Here is a 16,147-nt window from a genome sequence, read left to right as displayed (position 1 = left end):
CATTTCCCTAACCATCACAGAGAAAAACAAAATTAAGGCTATTACACACTTACCTGGGAGTGTGTTATTTAACTCAGTGTGGCTTAACATCTTAGTAGACATCAGTGGCGTAGCATGGGTTATCAGCACCCGGGGCAAGGCAAGTAATTTGCGCCCCCTAACCCATGGATTTGCGCCCCCTAGCCCCCAGATGTTGCGCCCAGTGCGGCCGGCCCCCCCCTGCACCCCCCACGCTACGCCACTGGTAGACATGTATAAGATTGCCCTGCACAGCCGCCTATTTCAGCCAGAGGTGGAAAATAAATTCCGAGTCCTCAAATGCATTAGAAGCATTACATCGGCTTCAAAGGTGGAAAGAAGCAACGATCCTGACTGGGGAAGAATGGGAAGCCAAACTGCTGGATTATGCCGAAATGGCTAAACTAACCCAGAGACTCAGGAATCAAGAAGATAAAGACTTTTAAAAAGAATGGGGAAAATTTATAACCTATCTAGGAGACCATTGTAAACGAATTAAAACATTACAAGTGGTTTTTAAAGTCCAGCTAAAGTAACTAAGTTTATGGATAATTAAGAAAAAAGAAAATTATGGAAACTGCATTGATGTGTAGACTTGGGGATGGGGGGGGGGAGTCAAGAGATTAAGAAAATCTCAAGAAAGGATTATATAAATTTGTAAAAATCAATAAAAATATTTTTTAAAATTTAAAAAAGCATTACACCAGCTTCTTTCCTCGGTCCTTGTTTTCTACAAGAAACAAAACCCCATTTTTGTAATCCAGGGGTTCCTCCAGATTACCTATTTATTGAGCACGTGCCCCAATTTGTTTTCACAAAATTTGTGGGAAGATGATAGATCCACTGTTTATTGGGCTTTTGTTCTGATGGCAGACATGAGATGGCATCACATTAAGCAATTGTTACCGTACTTTCCAGTGTACTTTGCTATCATTTTCTTACTGCAAAAACTTGGGTGGGGGGGTATTTTGCTTTTTTGCTTCTTCTTTTTTGGAAGTGGGTTTTCCACAGAAGAGCACCAGATCCACTTTCATTGCACAACTAAAATTTGTTGGTACAAAACTGAATCTGGCCCACAAGATAGTGACAGTCTGGAAATGGCTCAGGAACATTCTTGTGTACAACATACTGAAGGAACGCTTAGTACTTCAAGCTGATTGGAGAAGGCAGACAGGAACCACATTGGCTGGGGCTGATGGGAATTGTAGTGTGGCAACATCTGGAGGGCCACAGGTTCCCCACCACTGAAAGAAGTAAAGACCTCTGGAAAACAGTGCATGGTAGCAGGATACAGGCAGTGGTTGCATGCACCCAGCCTATACCTTCAAAGCACATTCAAAACACAGCCTTTCCCTCAAAGAATTCTGGGCACTATAGTTTACCCCCCTCAGAGTTAGAATTCCCAGCAACACTCAACAAAATACAATGCCCAGAATTATTTGAGGGAATTGCTGTGCTCAAAACAGTATAATGTGCACATAGCCAATGTTTGCGTTGACAGGCGGAGTACCCCCCCAACCCCTCCCAGTTGACCCCCGAGTGGAATAATGACTCAAGACAACGTGCTATGGGATTAAAATTGGCCACAACTTTATTAAATTGAGCATATGTTCAAGCAGAGAGCTGTTGGAGGGGAGAGCAATGACAACCTCTTGGCTTATGGCCAATGCCTCCCCTCAAGACCCCTTTAACGGGGAACCCTGTGATCACCGCCACAAGGGGGATGTGGGTCACCGCTTTGCGCCCCCCTCCATTTAGGAAGATAGACTAAAGGATTCCGCCCAAGGCCTGAAACCTCCAGGTATCCGGCCCGGGGAGAATGAAGCCAGGAGCCGTACTGGGATCCAGGGGGGCTGCGTGCGGCCACACAAAAGGCACCCCCCATTTGATGTGGGGAGCGGTCTTTGTATGTGGGCTGTCATTCATTGGTGCCAAGGCGTCCAAGAGAAGAGGAAGAGAAGAACTACAGCTTGGCTCTTTGTTCTCTCCCACAGCTATTCAAATGCGTGGTGATTTTTCAGCCAAGAAGAAAGGGATCACATGACAGGAGGGACTTGATATTTGCATGTTCCTCTGTGCAACACATTGCTGCACTGATTAAAATCCACAGGCTGCTCTCCAGCTGTATCGATAAGAGCTGGAAAATATTCCGCAGCTTCTCTGAATGGTGTGGGGTTCAAATCTCCCATTATTTACCCACAGTTCACTTAAGCGATCCGGATCGCTCTGTCACCAGGGTGGCTTTCAATATTCTGTTCCTTAAATATTAATCAAAACCATTAGCTCTCAAATGAATGGAAATTGCATGCATGCAGGGCTCATAAGTTCTTTGGAAGAGATGGGAAACCAAACATCAATAGTATATTTATATTTGGCCCATGCATACACTATTAGCCGGCATAATGACTTAATAGTAGGCGGCTTGTTGTACTAGAGTTAAAACAGCATCCAATATAATTCCTCTGAACGGAAAAGATAGGTAGGCAGATGGCAGCTCCCAAATATATTACAGTGGAATAACTGCTACTCACGTCCTTGTTTGGCTTGACAGCAAGCAATCGGCATGAACCCCACAAGGGAATTACATGAGCCAATTCTGGGTTTCAGGTTTCTCCTATACTTCTGACAAAGTAACCCTGACAAATTCAGAGTTTACATGTCTACGAATTGCCACCTCTCACTGTGTTCCCAAAAGGTATAAATTTAACCCCTGGGAAACAGGCTGTGAAACTGACCATGGCCAAAGACGGAACAATAAAGGTTGTGTGACTCAGGCCTGCAAACAGGTTCTGATGCAAAATAGAGCAATTAGGTTTTTCTGCCTCTGTTTTGGAAGACATTCCCCATCTGCAGAATGTTGCCATCATAACCCTCCCTGCCTGTAGACTCCCAACTGGGTACATTACTCCCAAGTGCTCCACAGACATTATATGAGAGAAGCTCACAAAGCCCTGAAATGTAGGCCAGTTTTATCTACATACATGGATGGTTGAGTCAATAATGGCTCATTTAAGCCACTCCTGCAGGGATGGGGGACCTGTGGGCCTCCAGCTGTTGCTGGGACTACAACATCTATCATCCCTAAATACCAAGGTTTCAGACACAAAATCTCTCCCAGTCTTACCTGGAGATGCGGTACATTGAACTTGAACTTCTGCATGGAAAGCAGATGTTCTGCCATAGAGATACAAACTTTCCCCTAAAGAGAAAGCTAGCTACTTCTTTGACCTTCTCACTGTGGGGTGTGAAACACAGAGCAGTCAAATACAACATTCCTAGAGTGGACATGTTTAGACATGAAGAGGGATGTTTGTCCAGCCAGCAGATAAACTTCCTGTTTCCTCCTGGGCTGGGACAAACTTCCTCTACATGTGACCAGAGGTGGGCATGACCTCACCTGTGCAGGTAACAAAAGCACAGGGCTGGCCACAACACCTCTCTCTTCTCCATTTTGCTTTCGTCAGCCTGAGATGCTCTCTTGGCCAAGAGAGGACAAAGGCACTATCTCCTTATGGGATAGATTCCAAGTGTAACTTAAGTCTGCCTTCTTGGATCCATCTGTGAAGAGAAAATGTGAGTAAACTAATTTATACCTTTTATACAAGACTGTCACGTCTGTTCCTTTTAGGAGGGAATAAAGGGGAATTACCAGGGTTTTAGAGGCTTAAGCAAGCCTGGCAAACCTATCCACTGTGTAAGTTTAAAAGGGGAATGTTACTCTGCTAAATTATAGAACTTGTTAACGCAAGTTGGAAAGGATATAATTAAACAATATATCCTTTCCTGCCTCCCTGAACATTCCTATACTGACCCCGTACCTCCAGCTTGTCCCAATATCTGCCTCCACCACCCTCTTTTATTCCATTACCATGTGGGTGTACCAGTTTTAGCATTTTCAAGTTATGCCCATGTAAAAGATTTAGTAGCAATCCCATCCCCATTCAGCTCATGTAACTCAAGGACAGAACCGCACTGATATTTCCCAAATTCTCCAGCTTAATGGGACTATAGATCAGATTATTTGATGTCCAGTCATGGATGTCAGTTCAGTGTCTTCCTTGTTCTCAGCTTCACAAATTCCCATTTTGACATAATCATCCAGTGTCAACATGCACATTTTACATTGCTACCAAATCCCAGAAACCCTGTATTTGGGGACAGCATTGTTATGGGTTTCCCATGTGGTTGCTATGAATCGGCCTAGCACTCTGGGTTTGCATTAAGGCAAGAAACCTTTTCCTTCTGCCCAACGTTACCGCATTTTTTGCTCTATAAGACTCACTTTTTCCCTCCTAAAAAGTAAGGGGAAATGTGTGTGCATCTTGTGGAGCGAATGCAGGTTGCGCAGCTATCCCAGAAGCCCGAACAGCAAGAGGGATTGCTGCTTTCACTGCGCAGCGATCCCTCTTGCTGTTCTGGCTTCTGAGATTCAGAATATTTTTTGTTTTTCTCCTCCAAAAACCAGGTGCGTCTTGTGGCCTGGTGCGTCTTATAGAGCGAAAAATACGGTACATTGCCTCAAGGGTAACCTGTCAGCAGGACTGAATCAGTAGTGGGTGGCTTAAGGCAATGCCTGGACAGTCTTGTACTTGACAATGGAATGCTAATGGCCCAGGAGAGTCTCTCTGTAGGAGCTAATTGTTAGACAATTGTTTCTTGGTACAGAGAGCTTGGAGCATCCTGAATTACAGAGAAACCTCCGAGATTCTGGGAGGTGACATACTCACCTACCCAGTAAAGACTAATTGTGTGCATGTGTGTTTGTGCATGCAGATGAAAGGCAGACCCTCCAAGTGTCCCTATTTTCCAGGGACAGTCCCAGATTTAAAGAAGCCATCATGGTTTCTGATTTGACCCCCAGAATGTCCCACTTTTCCTTAGGGCATCTCTATTTTTATTGGAGAAATGTTGGAGGCTATAACTATAGGAGAGGAGATAACTATAAAACATTTAGAAGATATTGGAAGACAGCCCTGTATAGGCAAATTGTTTTTAATGTTTGTTTTATTATGTTTTCATATATGTTGGAAACTGCCCAGAGTGGCTGGGGCAACCCAGCCAGATGGACAAGGTATAAAGAATAAAATTATTATTGAATTGGACATTCCTATTTTCATCAGAGAAATGTTGGAGGGTATGGTAAGGGAACAGAAGAGAAACTGCAGTTTTGAGGCCAGGTAAACCTGGGAGAGATACACAGAGAGGGATGAGCTGATTTAAGGGTTCTGTAAGGTAACAGGTGCTCTGGTCCATGGGGTCACGAAGAGTCGGACACGACTAAACAACAACAACAACAACAACAACAACAACAACAACAACAACAACAAAGGTAACAGGAGATGGGATGGCAGTGTTGCTGCCTCTCTGAAGAGAATTTGTTGCCGGAGTGTTAAGCTGTCTGCCTTTGCCTATGCTCAACCTGCATATTTGTAAATAAACTCACACAAATCCAGATCATGGTATATGTTGCCTCCCCTTCAGGAACTCCACATTAATCATAGTAGTGGTGCACACCAAATATTTTTTGTGTGCTTGTATTTTTTTTTAAATTTTAAGTTTTTTAAACTGCTTTAAACTATTTTAAATTGTTATAATCTGCCCTGGAACCTTAGGGTGGGTGATAAATTAAAATCCTCCTCCTATTTTTCTGGGCAGCGCTGGTGCAGAATCCCAGCCCTTCTTAGGACTGACATCAAGCCCAAGATAGAAAAATCCAGGTCATTGCACACAGACTCATGTAGGATTGTGGCACTGTCACAGTCTCCCTGCAGGACCAATGCACAAACATTTCCACACAGTTTCATTATTACATACAGTATAGCTCTCTCCTTAATTTTGTCTTCTCCCGCTACAAAATATAGAGTTGTAAAATTGAACACATGAAGCCACCTTTGGTAAGCAGAAAGTAACACACAGTGCTAACCACAACCTTTGGTTGAACTTCGCTATATTATTCAGAATTTTATTTTTATCACCGAATCATGCAGTTCAGTCAGGTTTTTCAGCTGCAAACTGCAGCTTCTCCAGAAGAAAGGGAGATGCTAGGAAGGAACGTACAATCTAGCCTGCAGTTCTTCAAATGTCTTAAGACATATCCACTTCCTCATATTCTCAAGGTGGTTTACAAAATGAATACAATTAAAATGGAAAAGCAAAAAACAAAAAACAAAAAAACCCACAATGAACTAAAAGGGCACAAAATAATAACGTTCTAACTTTAGGTGTTGACATGATTTTACCGCCATCTTTTAAAATGCTAGGGGACATGTTGCAAGGAGGAGAAGAGGTGATTAATAGTAAGGTATCCTTTAATTGGAAAGGGCTGTTGCTCTGCAGTAGAGAAGATACTGGCCACCAGATAGTCCAGCTTGGTATATGTTCTGATTTGCTTTGACTAATGCAGTGGTTCCCAACCTATTTTTGGCCATGCCCCACCTAAGCATCTCTAAAATCCTGACTCCCCACCCATCCCCATGACATATAATTCTTATTACTCAAAAAGTGAACTCCTATTCATGTGGAGGAAGCCTAAAAGGCCATTATCTGTTAATAACTCATTCTGGAATTGCACCCCTTAAAAATCAAATTGCCCCCCCGTGGGGTGCGTGCCCCATGTTGGGAACCACAGGACTAATGGTTAGGCATTTATGTACAGGTATTTATTCAGTAACTATATAGGCAACCCTTCAGTATGAACTTACAAGGCAGTATCTAACTTAGAGTAAATTAAACAAAATACAATAAAAGTCAAATGCAACACAAATGACTCAACAGTAAAAGCAGCACCCATAAAATCAGCAGAATCAATAAAACTGAGCAGAGCCATAGTCCCATTCTCCTCCATTCTACACAATAACATCCACGTAGCTGGCAACACAGTGAGATATCCCATCTCATCTCACCTGACCTATATAAAAAACCAGTGCTACCCTGGAAGCATTCGTTCCTGGTTTCCTGCTGCGCAGTGCCCAAGATCCTAACATTAAGTCCCACCAGATGAAGTTGGCACCAGAAGTTTCCATTTGATTGGGCCACATGCTTAGAGTTTGTTCCCAGTTTGCTCGTGAAACATAAGCCCGTCAGTGTGCTCTGCTTACCTACCATTCTTGCAAGCTCATTTGCAGTGTAATAGGCAAGAAAAAAAGTGAAGGGAAAATTGCTGGAAATCGGGCAGGAACTTGCACTTAAATAAAATGCATGCACCAGAATATATACCATGCAGTGGAACCCAGCGGCAGTATTTCCATTCGGCCAATTCCCAGAGGACAAGAGTGTTCTTTTAATCCTAGAGTTTCTTTGGCACTGGATATAAAGCTGCTGAACCTTAATTCCTTAGTCCTGGGAGCTGCATTGGCAGTTTCACTGCAGGGTTGAGCCAGCTTTGTGATATCAAATCATTATAAGTATTCCTTTCCCAGTTATGCTCCAATATGAGCACTTTCCTCGCTGGTACCAAGACACTAGAATTTATAACCCATTTACAACAAATACACGAAGCACAGAAAAATGACAGGTCCAGTGCAGGCTAATGGGGCCTCCATACTGAAGAACTTGCAAGTGGCAGGTAGATTCAGTTGTGCTCCTGACAGTCACTGCATTGATCCCCATAGGAAACACTGCTTGTCCAAATTGGCTGGCTATATTAGTGCAAGAGTTATACCACTGACCTACCACCTCGGAACCATGCACTGTGCAATGGACCACACAGAGGAAGATGAGGCTCTGCTTGTGGGGGAAGATCTGCTTGTGGGGGAAGAACTACTAAGACCTTCTTCAGGATCATCTGGCTGGAGGACACAACTCTACCACCCCCCTCTAATTCAGAGGGTGAGTCTCCCACAGCGCCCATCTCCCCAGACCCAGAGAACCTGAAGACTGAAAAAAAAAAAGATGAGGACCCTTTAATAACCAACACCTCCAGAGCAGATGGGACTCACCACATGAGAAATCCAGTCAGCTCATATAAGGCTCTAGCTACATCTAGGTGCTTACAGAGATAACCGTTTGCACAGCTTCAAAGACAATAATTTCTATAGACAGGAGTATAGGACTTTGTGAGCTCTCCAAGGTCCTGCACGTACCTTGAATTCCTGGCAACACAGAGCAGACGCTTCTAGGCTTCCCCTGTGAGGACAGTAATAGTGGCAACTTCCTGTTCCACTTCCTGTTTGGGCATTGCCACTGCTGGGGAAACTTGCCTTCCAAAAGTGTGTCAAGTCCCACTTGTCCTCCAAAATGGGGCATTTCACTCAGCTGTTTTGTGGCCTTTGCAGAAATGCAGAAATGTTAACAAGAAGCCCACAGCATATCCACATCAAGTTTCTCTTTTTTTTTACAGCTCACTTCTCCATACAAAGCACTCTTCAGCACAGGAGCTGGTTAAATCAGGAGGAGAAGCTGCACCCCACATCAATGCTGCATCAGTTGAAAAAAAGGAGTATCCCATTAATTATCAAATGTGAAAGCAATTTGAAGAGGGTGGAGAGGACAGAGAAACTTAGAAGGTTTTCCCATCTCATATTTTCCTTCATGCACAGTTTGAAATCTCCCATCCTCCCCTTAATAGGGTCCCAGGGGCAGCCACCACTATTGAAGGGAGAATGTGCCAAATACTAAGGAAATATTCCTAGGAGTAAAGCAATTGAAACCAGGTTCTTGCAGTTCATAATCTGTTTACCAAATTGAGTATTATGAAGGATTTGCTGATGACTCAGGATGTTTCCACATTTCATTTGCCTGCAGAGCATGAAACAGAGTTTGCTTGCTTTGTTAGTTTTTCTGAAAGTCTCCTCCTCCTCCTAACCTAAAGTCACCTCTATGCTGGTCTATCCTGCTTTCGTCTGCTCTCTGACTCTGGCACTTGTTGAGTGGATGAACATAACCCAGGGTGGGGAACCTGTGGCCTTTCAGATATTGATGGACTACAGCTCCCATCATTCCTGACCAGCGTCTATCCTGGCTGGGGCTGATGGGAGCTGGAGTCCGATAATATCTGGAAGGGCCATGGGTTCCACCCTCACTCTGGTGGCTTCATTTAGCATTTAAAAAAAAAATATCAAAGACCATCTGATTACGGGTTTCCCAACGTCACTTCTAGTTGGCCCAGAGAACTAGGCCAACATTACAATGAGCTGACAGCTAGACTGCTGGTGCTCCTCCGACTTCATCAGAAGACAGGGGGCACGATAAACGAAGCCTTAAAAGTTTGGTACTCCTGTAATTGGTCTGACAAGCTTCTGACAAGGTGCAGGCTCCAATAACCCATTTATATCAAGACTTATAGGGCTGATGTAGCCACAAGAGGGAAGATGAGCCAGACAATGAAAGGAAGCAATTGAATTTCAAGACAACAACCAGTTTTCAGAGAAGTCCAGGTCATTAAACGTACACATGTGCACTGGGGTTTGACTTCAGGTGGTATACAAGAGCCCCATCATCTCCTTGATTATAATAACCTTGAAAAGCTCTCCAAAGGAATAATTTAAAAGGGTCTAAACCTTGCTTCTATTTCTTTCAAACAAAGGATTGAAATGAACTGATGCTTCTGTCCTAGAGGCAGGCCAACCCACGGAAAGAAAATGTCACACAGCAAACAAGTTATCACCTAAATTTTAAAGCATGTAATTGTCAAGGAAGCTGATGGGAGGGGCAGATGACACCACAGGCGCATGCACACACACACACACACACACACACACACATTAATGGTGGGTTGCATCCCATTAAGTTTTTTCTTAGCATAGACCCACTGAAATTAACAGACCTAAGATAGAATAAACCCACTGAAATTAATGAACATGACTGAGTAGGACTGAGTAGTAGGACTAACACAAGATACAACCCAGTATTTTCACACATCACAGAACTTTCCCAGCACTGGACTTCATGAGCCAATATTTTAAATATCTAAAACTCAGTAAAATATTATAGAAATCGTATGTGATTTACAGTGGTACCTCGGGTTACATACGCTTCAGGTTACATACGCTTCAGGTTACAGACTCTGCTAACCCAGAAATAGTGCTTCAGGTTAAGAACTTTGCTTCAGGATGAGAACAGAAATCATGCTCCGGCAGCACGGCAGCAGCAGGAGGCCCCATTAGCTAAAGTGGTGCTTCAGGTTAAGAACAGTTTCAGGTTAAGTATGGACCTCCGGAACGAATTAAGTACTTAACCTGAGGTACCACTGTATTTGGGGATGCGGGTGGCACAGTGGGTAAAACCTCAGTGCCTAGGACTTGCCGATCGCATGGTCAGCGGTTCAAATCCCCGCGGCGGGGTGAGCTCCCGTCTTTTGGTCCCAGCTCCTGCCCACCTAGCAGTTCGAAAGCACCCCTAAGTGCAAGTAGATAAATAGGTACTGCTTTATAGCGGGAAGGTGAACGGCGTTCCGTGTGCTGCGCTGGTGCTGGCTCGCCAGAGCAGCTTCGTCATGCTGGCCACGTGACCCGGAAGTCTCCGGACAGCGCTGGCCCACGGCCTCTTGAGTGAGATGAGCGCACAACCCTAGAGTCGGACACGACTGGCCCGTACGGGCAGGGGTACCTTTACCTTACCTTACCACTGTATTTATTTTTATCACCAACTGGGGGCAAGGGAAACAAGGCAGCCTGGCAATTCACCTGGCTCACAAACACCCAAATCACAGAGAGCATTTAAAGATTCAACCCCAGCATCAATCCATTCCAAGAGCTAATCTTGTGGAAGCAACAGCCACACACCTTAGATACGTAGGACTGGATGATGGGAATAGGTACAAATGGATGCATTTGGAAGCAAAAAATACTGACCAAGAACCCTGCATGGCTGAAATATGCAGCCATCAAACCCATTAAGTTGAGTTAATAGAGGTGAGGCCTTATTAAATTCAGGAACTATTAGAGTCGTAAGGAATAAGTGGCTTGAGGACTGCAGGCTATTATTAGAGAGAGAGAGAGAGAGAGAGACTACAGAAATATACAGAACACAAGGATGACAGAGACACAACAATCCTGTTATCCAGAATAGAAGCTGCCCAGGCACTATAAGAGAGGGCTTCCACCCAAAAGACTCTGATTGCAGGGTGGAACCACATAGTTCACATGACAGGTTTCCAAAAACTCCCCTTAGAGTCCGTTTTAGACAACACACCCTATTTCTCTTTAAATTCAATGATTGTTTGTATCTCCTCTTCAAATTATCCTAATTAGTCCTTGGAAATAAACAAGGGGCCTAACTAACAGTTGTTGTTCAACAGCTGTGTTGTGCCAACAACACAGTAGACAAAAACAGATCCATTCCCTGTAATTTGCTGGCAAATTGGAAGTTTCTTGCAGTGCTGTTCTTCATGGGGTTCTATAAATAAGCCACAGCCTGGCATTAATGTCCCATCACGTTCAGGACTCGTTCTCGCCATCTTTTGGGCTCTCCAAACATTGCAGATATTTACTTGGATAGTTCAAGCGGGAGCTCAGAGGAGCTGCTATATGCAAGCTTAGAACCAGAGTCCTTTTTTTAAAAAAAGGCAATGCACAAATCATGGTTTAGTTTCCACAGCTGATTTCCATTTGATGGATCTGGTTTAAACTTCCCTCCCCTCCCCTATAAAAGTGTATGCAATTGCAATGAATTTACATGCAACACCAAATTCTCTCCTATCTCTTTTACTTGCTCTCCTTAAGAACTCTACAGTTTTTCTTGGGGTTCTTTTTAAGCATCCCTGCTAGATCAGACCAAAGACCCATCTTGTGCAACATTCTGTTCCCACAGTGGCCGACCAGATGCCTCTGGGACGCTCACAAGCAGGTTGTGAAACACTTCCTGTCCCATACATTCAACTTCTAAAGCACCAGGCATAAACGATAAAGATCACATTGAATAAGCCTCCGTCCCTCTCCTTTGTACCATAGCGTTCTGTCTCCTTGATGTTGTTTCATGCAGTGCTTCTAATTTTAACTCTTTCTCTGCTCTGCCCTACGTCCTACAACTACCCCCCCACACACAGAACACATCTGTACCTTGTGCAGAAGGTCCTCATTGTAGTAAGTGCTGCTTTGGATGCCAGTCCCATTGGCACCCATCCCCGAGTAGTCATAAGGGCTGCCAGCCCCGCTCTGATATCCCCAGTACGTCTCCATTTCTCTTCTCCAGGCTAATTTTATTGCGTCAATGCTAAAAGCGCCGGCTCCGGGCCAGACCTCAATGCAGCAAGCGAGCGCAGCAGTTCTCCGGACTCAAGCCTGCTACATTTTCCTCCTCTCCCGGAGAAGGAAAAGGTGCGAAAGAAACGCATCTAAAGAGAGCTCGCCCTGAAGTGAAGCTAGGCTAGAAGTACGGGAGGAGGCGGCGTGCGGGAGGGAGGGGGGCGGTTGACGACGATCTGGGTTTCCTGGGACTGCGAAGTGCTGAGCAAGCGAGAACCTTGCAGCTTTTACTGATCCATAAAGCTGCAGCGCCTGGACAGAGTTTCAGCACCAAGGCCAGAAGACCGGAAACTCCTCGGCCAGGAAGCACCACGGAGACCTCTCCACCGCACCCGCTCTAAGCGCTGCTTTCATGTCACAGATCAGCACTAAGGACAGCACACGCAACACCTGGGAGACTAAGCCGTCAGCTGCATCCGCGGTGAGCCCCACCCAACAGATATTAATGCATTGTAATAAAGGTTTTTGACGTCGTCCCTTTAAGTGTCCAAACTTGAATAAACACTCTGCTTTTCCTCTTACATCACACTGCCCCCTGGTTCCTTTTCCGGCACTACCAGCAACTTTCAAACTTATCACTGCGGATTTCAGAGGAAACCAAAGGAGTGAACGTGTTTGAGAACGTCCAGCTCATATGGTCGCTCATATATGGTGTAAAATCTGGCAAGATCAGCCCCTTCGCCCCCAACAGCTTTCAATATGCTTCTTGCCTCCAGGTGCCAGCAGCCTCTTTGCCGCTGTCAGATGCTCTTGGGAGATGATTTTATTATTGATACAAGCAGAGCCACACAACTTCGGAAAGGAAGATGTAGCAGATTCCTAAATAAAAGTGAGCTGCCGGAGGCAATCATTCACTGAGAAGGTGCTTAGAGCTTTTGCTCCAGTTTGCCTTTCATTTGCATTTTTTTTTTGGGGGGGGGAGGTAGAGTCTTACTTGAGTGATTCCGTTTAGATACCAGAAACAGAGTCCCCTGGATATTAGGTAAAGGTAAAGGGACCCCTGACCATTAGGTCCAGTCGTGACCGACTCTGGGGTTGCGGCGCTCATCTCGCTTTACTGGCCGAGGGATCCAGTGTACAGCTTCCGGGTCATGTGGCCAGCATGACTAAGCCGCTTCTGGTGAACCAGAGCAGTGCACGGAAACGCCGTTTACCTTCCCACCAGAGCAATACCTATTTATCTACCTGCACCTTGACATGCTTTCGAACTGCTAGGTTGGCAGGAGCAGGGACTGAGCAACAGGAGCTCACCCCATTGTGGGGATTCGAACGCCGACCTTCTGATCAGCAAGTCCTAGGCTCTGTGATTTAACCCACAGCACCACCCCCGTCCCTGGATACCCAATGGATATTAAGAGACGTTAAATCAAGCATTCAAATACACAACCAATAATATGGATGCTTTTTGTTCGCCAGGCAAATTCAGAACCTGAAGCAAAATTGATCGCCATAATTATTATTAAACACAATGCAAAAAGCAACAATTTTCCAAACTTTGTTTCACTGGGAAATTCCAAGACAGTGATTGACAGTTGTTGCCGTCAGATTTCTGCCTGAGTAAGGACCGAAACTCCCAAGAAAAAGGAATGACTGACTAGGTAATGCTGAGAGACAGTGTGGTGTAATGGTCAAAGTGTTGGACAGGGACTGGGGAGACCAAGGTTCAAATGCTAGCCTGGCCATAAACCTTGGGTCTCTTCCTGTCTCTCGGTCTTGCTCTCAGGGTGGCTGTTAGGATAATATTAAGGGAATAACCACGCATGTGACCTTGAGCACCTTTGAGGAATGACATGATTCTGTTTATTGCATTTATTTCTCACCTTTTTTCCAAGTAGCTCAAGGTGCTGCACATGGTTCTCTCCCTCAATTTGCACCCCAAAACCCTTTAAGGTAAGTTAGGGCTGAGAGGAAGTGACTGGCCCACCCAGTGAGCTTCATGGCCAAGTGGGGATTTGATCCCTAGTCTCCCAGGTCCTGGTCCAACACTCTAACCACTATACCACACTGGCTAAATGTAATAAAACAATAAACAAGATGTAAGATGCATTGAACAGGATATAGGTCATACAAGCTGCTGCTCGAGTTTGGGACTATATAGTATGACAAGTAGATTTAATTCCTCTTTAGAAGGTAAGGGTAACTATGTAAGTGGAATTGATTTCTGTGGTTTGTATTTATTTTCCAAAATCTGGGCATGACTTAAGGCGACAACTTTCTTTACACACAGTTATTCTTCCTAGTATGAAAGAGACAGAATGACCACATGTTTGAGGTAACTGTTGCTATCCCTAAGAATATCTTGGAGCATCAAGCTATTTTCCCTCTTTTTTTAAAAGGAACGTTGCTGGAAACAAATGTTCAGTGCAATTATCCAGATCTTGGTTATCTTTCTAAATTATGTTGTTAAATCATGGGGATGCTCATGTCAGTTTACAGCCAAAGAGAAGAGTTTATCCATATATCTGGTCAGGAGGAAAATGTGAAAAGGGGAAGTTCCAGAGCTAGCCCTTTAAAAGGTCAATTTCCATCTAAATTAGATGGAATACTGAATATTTACAGAACCCTTATAATACTTGATTAGGCGCGCGTGTGTGTGTGTGTGTGTGTGTGCATGCGCAAACATACAAGCAGAGCATATTGGAAGCAAGCAGTTTCTTATAGCAGAGTGTACAACCACTAATCATGTACAATTCCACCTGGCTTGCTGATGCTCAGAACAAAGTGTCTCTCTGACAATCGCCTCCAGCTCTGCAGGATTTCATTATGCTGAAGGAATGGGTTTCCCAAAATCCAAAACTGACTGTGTAGGCAGTTTTAAACTGCACCAAAATCCCTATTTTTCCTTAGCTAAAATGCATAAACTTGAGCTGTTGAGCAAATGCATAACAAGAACACAGCTCTCTCTTTTATCTGTTTGTGACGTCAAGGATGACCCTGACTGTACCAGTAGAACAGAGAAAACATGTTTGTGCCTTATCTTATGTTCTGACCACAAAGACGCACAGGCCCAAGTCTGGGAATAACGCCAGAGTGTGTTCTCGGAAATGGTGACCTCTGGCTCCAAGATAAGAGTAGGAACAGGAATATCCTTTTATGGTCAGGAGTGCAGGAAGGAAATCCCTTTTATGGTTAAGAGTGCTGGAGCAGGAACATCTGTGATGTCAACCTGCGTGTACAAGCTGACGTGGCTGGGGAAGGGGGAGAGGGTGCCTGGAGGATATATATACGCCATGAAATTTCTCATTTCTTTGGACTTGCTGTGGACACACCATGCAGGTGCCTTTCTGCTGTTCTGGAGAGCAGAAATAAAGAACTCTTTCTCTGAACCAACCCTCGGTGTTATTTGACTTCCTTCCTCCTGTCCGGGAGCAATGAACGCAAACCCAATTGGTAAACTCCAATAAGGCTATACAATGCTACCCAAGAGAGTGAAACAAAATGGGACCATCCTTTGTGCCATAGATTTGGCGGCACAACCAGGATAAGCGTGGATTAGCCATCTCAGGGAAAGGAGCCAACAATAGCGAGCCCAAAGGACAGGTAAAAAAAAGGTAACATCCAGTCAAAGGTGACTATGGGGTTGCGGTGCTCATCTCGCTTTCAGGCTGAGTGAGCCGGCATTTGTCCACAGACAGCTTTCTGGGTCATGTGGCCAGCATGACTAATCCACTTCTGGCGCAACAGAACATGACGGAAACTAGAGCGGCTGGAAACTCCGTTTACCTTCCTGCCACAGCGGTGCCTATTTATCTACTTGCACTGGCATGCTTTCAAACTGCTAGGTTGGCAGGAGCTGGGACAGAGCAACAGGAGCTCACCCCGTCATGGGGATTTGAACCGCTGACCTTCCAATCAGCAAGCCCAAGAGGCTCAGTGGTTTAGACCACAGCACCACTCGCGTCCCTCCCAAAGGACAACAATGAGATAAAGGCCTGCTGAAAACTAAC

At 44.7% G+C, this 16,147-nt stretch overlaps 1 protein-coding gene and 1 long non-coding RNA gene across 3 annotated transcripts in view; one reads left to right on the top strand and one right to left on the bottom strand.

Moving 5' to 3' along the window:
* Positions 1-12,374, bottom strand: part of RAB37 (RAB37, member RAS oncogene family) — a 65,991-nt gene extending 53,617 nt beyond the window's left edge. Inside the window, exon 1 of one of the 2 annotated variants that reach the window (XM_082211159.1) lies at positions 12,015-12,374. In XM_082211159.1, coding sequence (XP_082067285.1) covers positions 12,015-12,134 — 120 coding nt within the window. In that variant the 5' untranslated portion in view covers positions 12,135-12,374. The remainder of the gene's footprint in view (positions 1-12,014) is intronic. The other variant, XM_082211161.1, reaches the window with a different exon arrangement.
* LOC309525736 overlaps positions 1-16,147 on the top strand; it is a 227,262-nt gene that overhangs the window by 171,892 nt on the left and 39,223 nt on the right. The window lies entirely within an intron of this gene.

Source organism: Podarcis vaucheri (assembly GCF_965113315.1).
Source record: "Podarcis vaucheri genome assembly, chromosome: 2".
NCBI lineage: Eukaryota > Metazoa > Chordata > Lepidosauria > Squamata > Lacertidae > Podarcis > Podarcis vaucheri.
The sequence above is the reverse complement of the archived record's forward strand: the minus strand, read 5'-3'. Positions and strand labels throughout refer to the sequence as shown.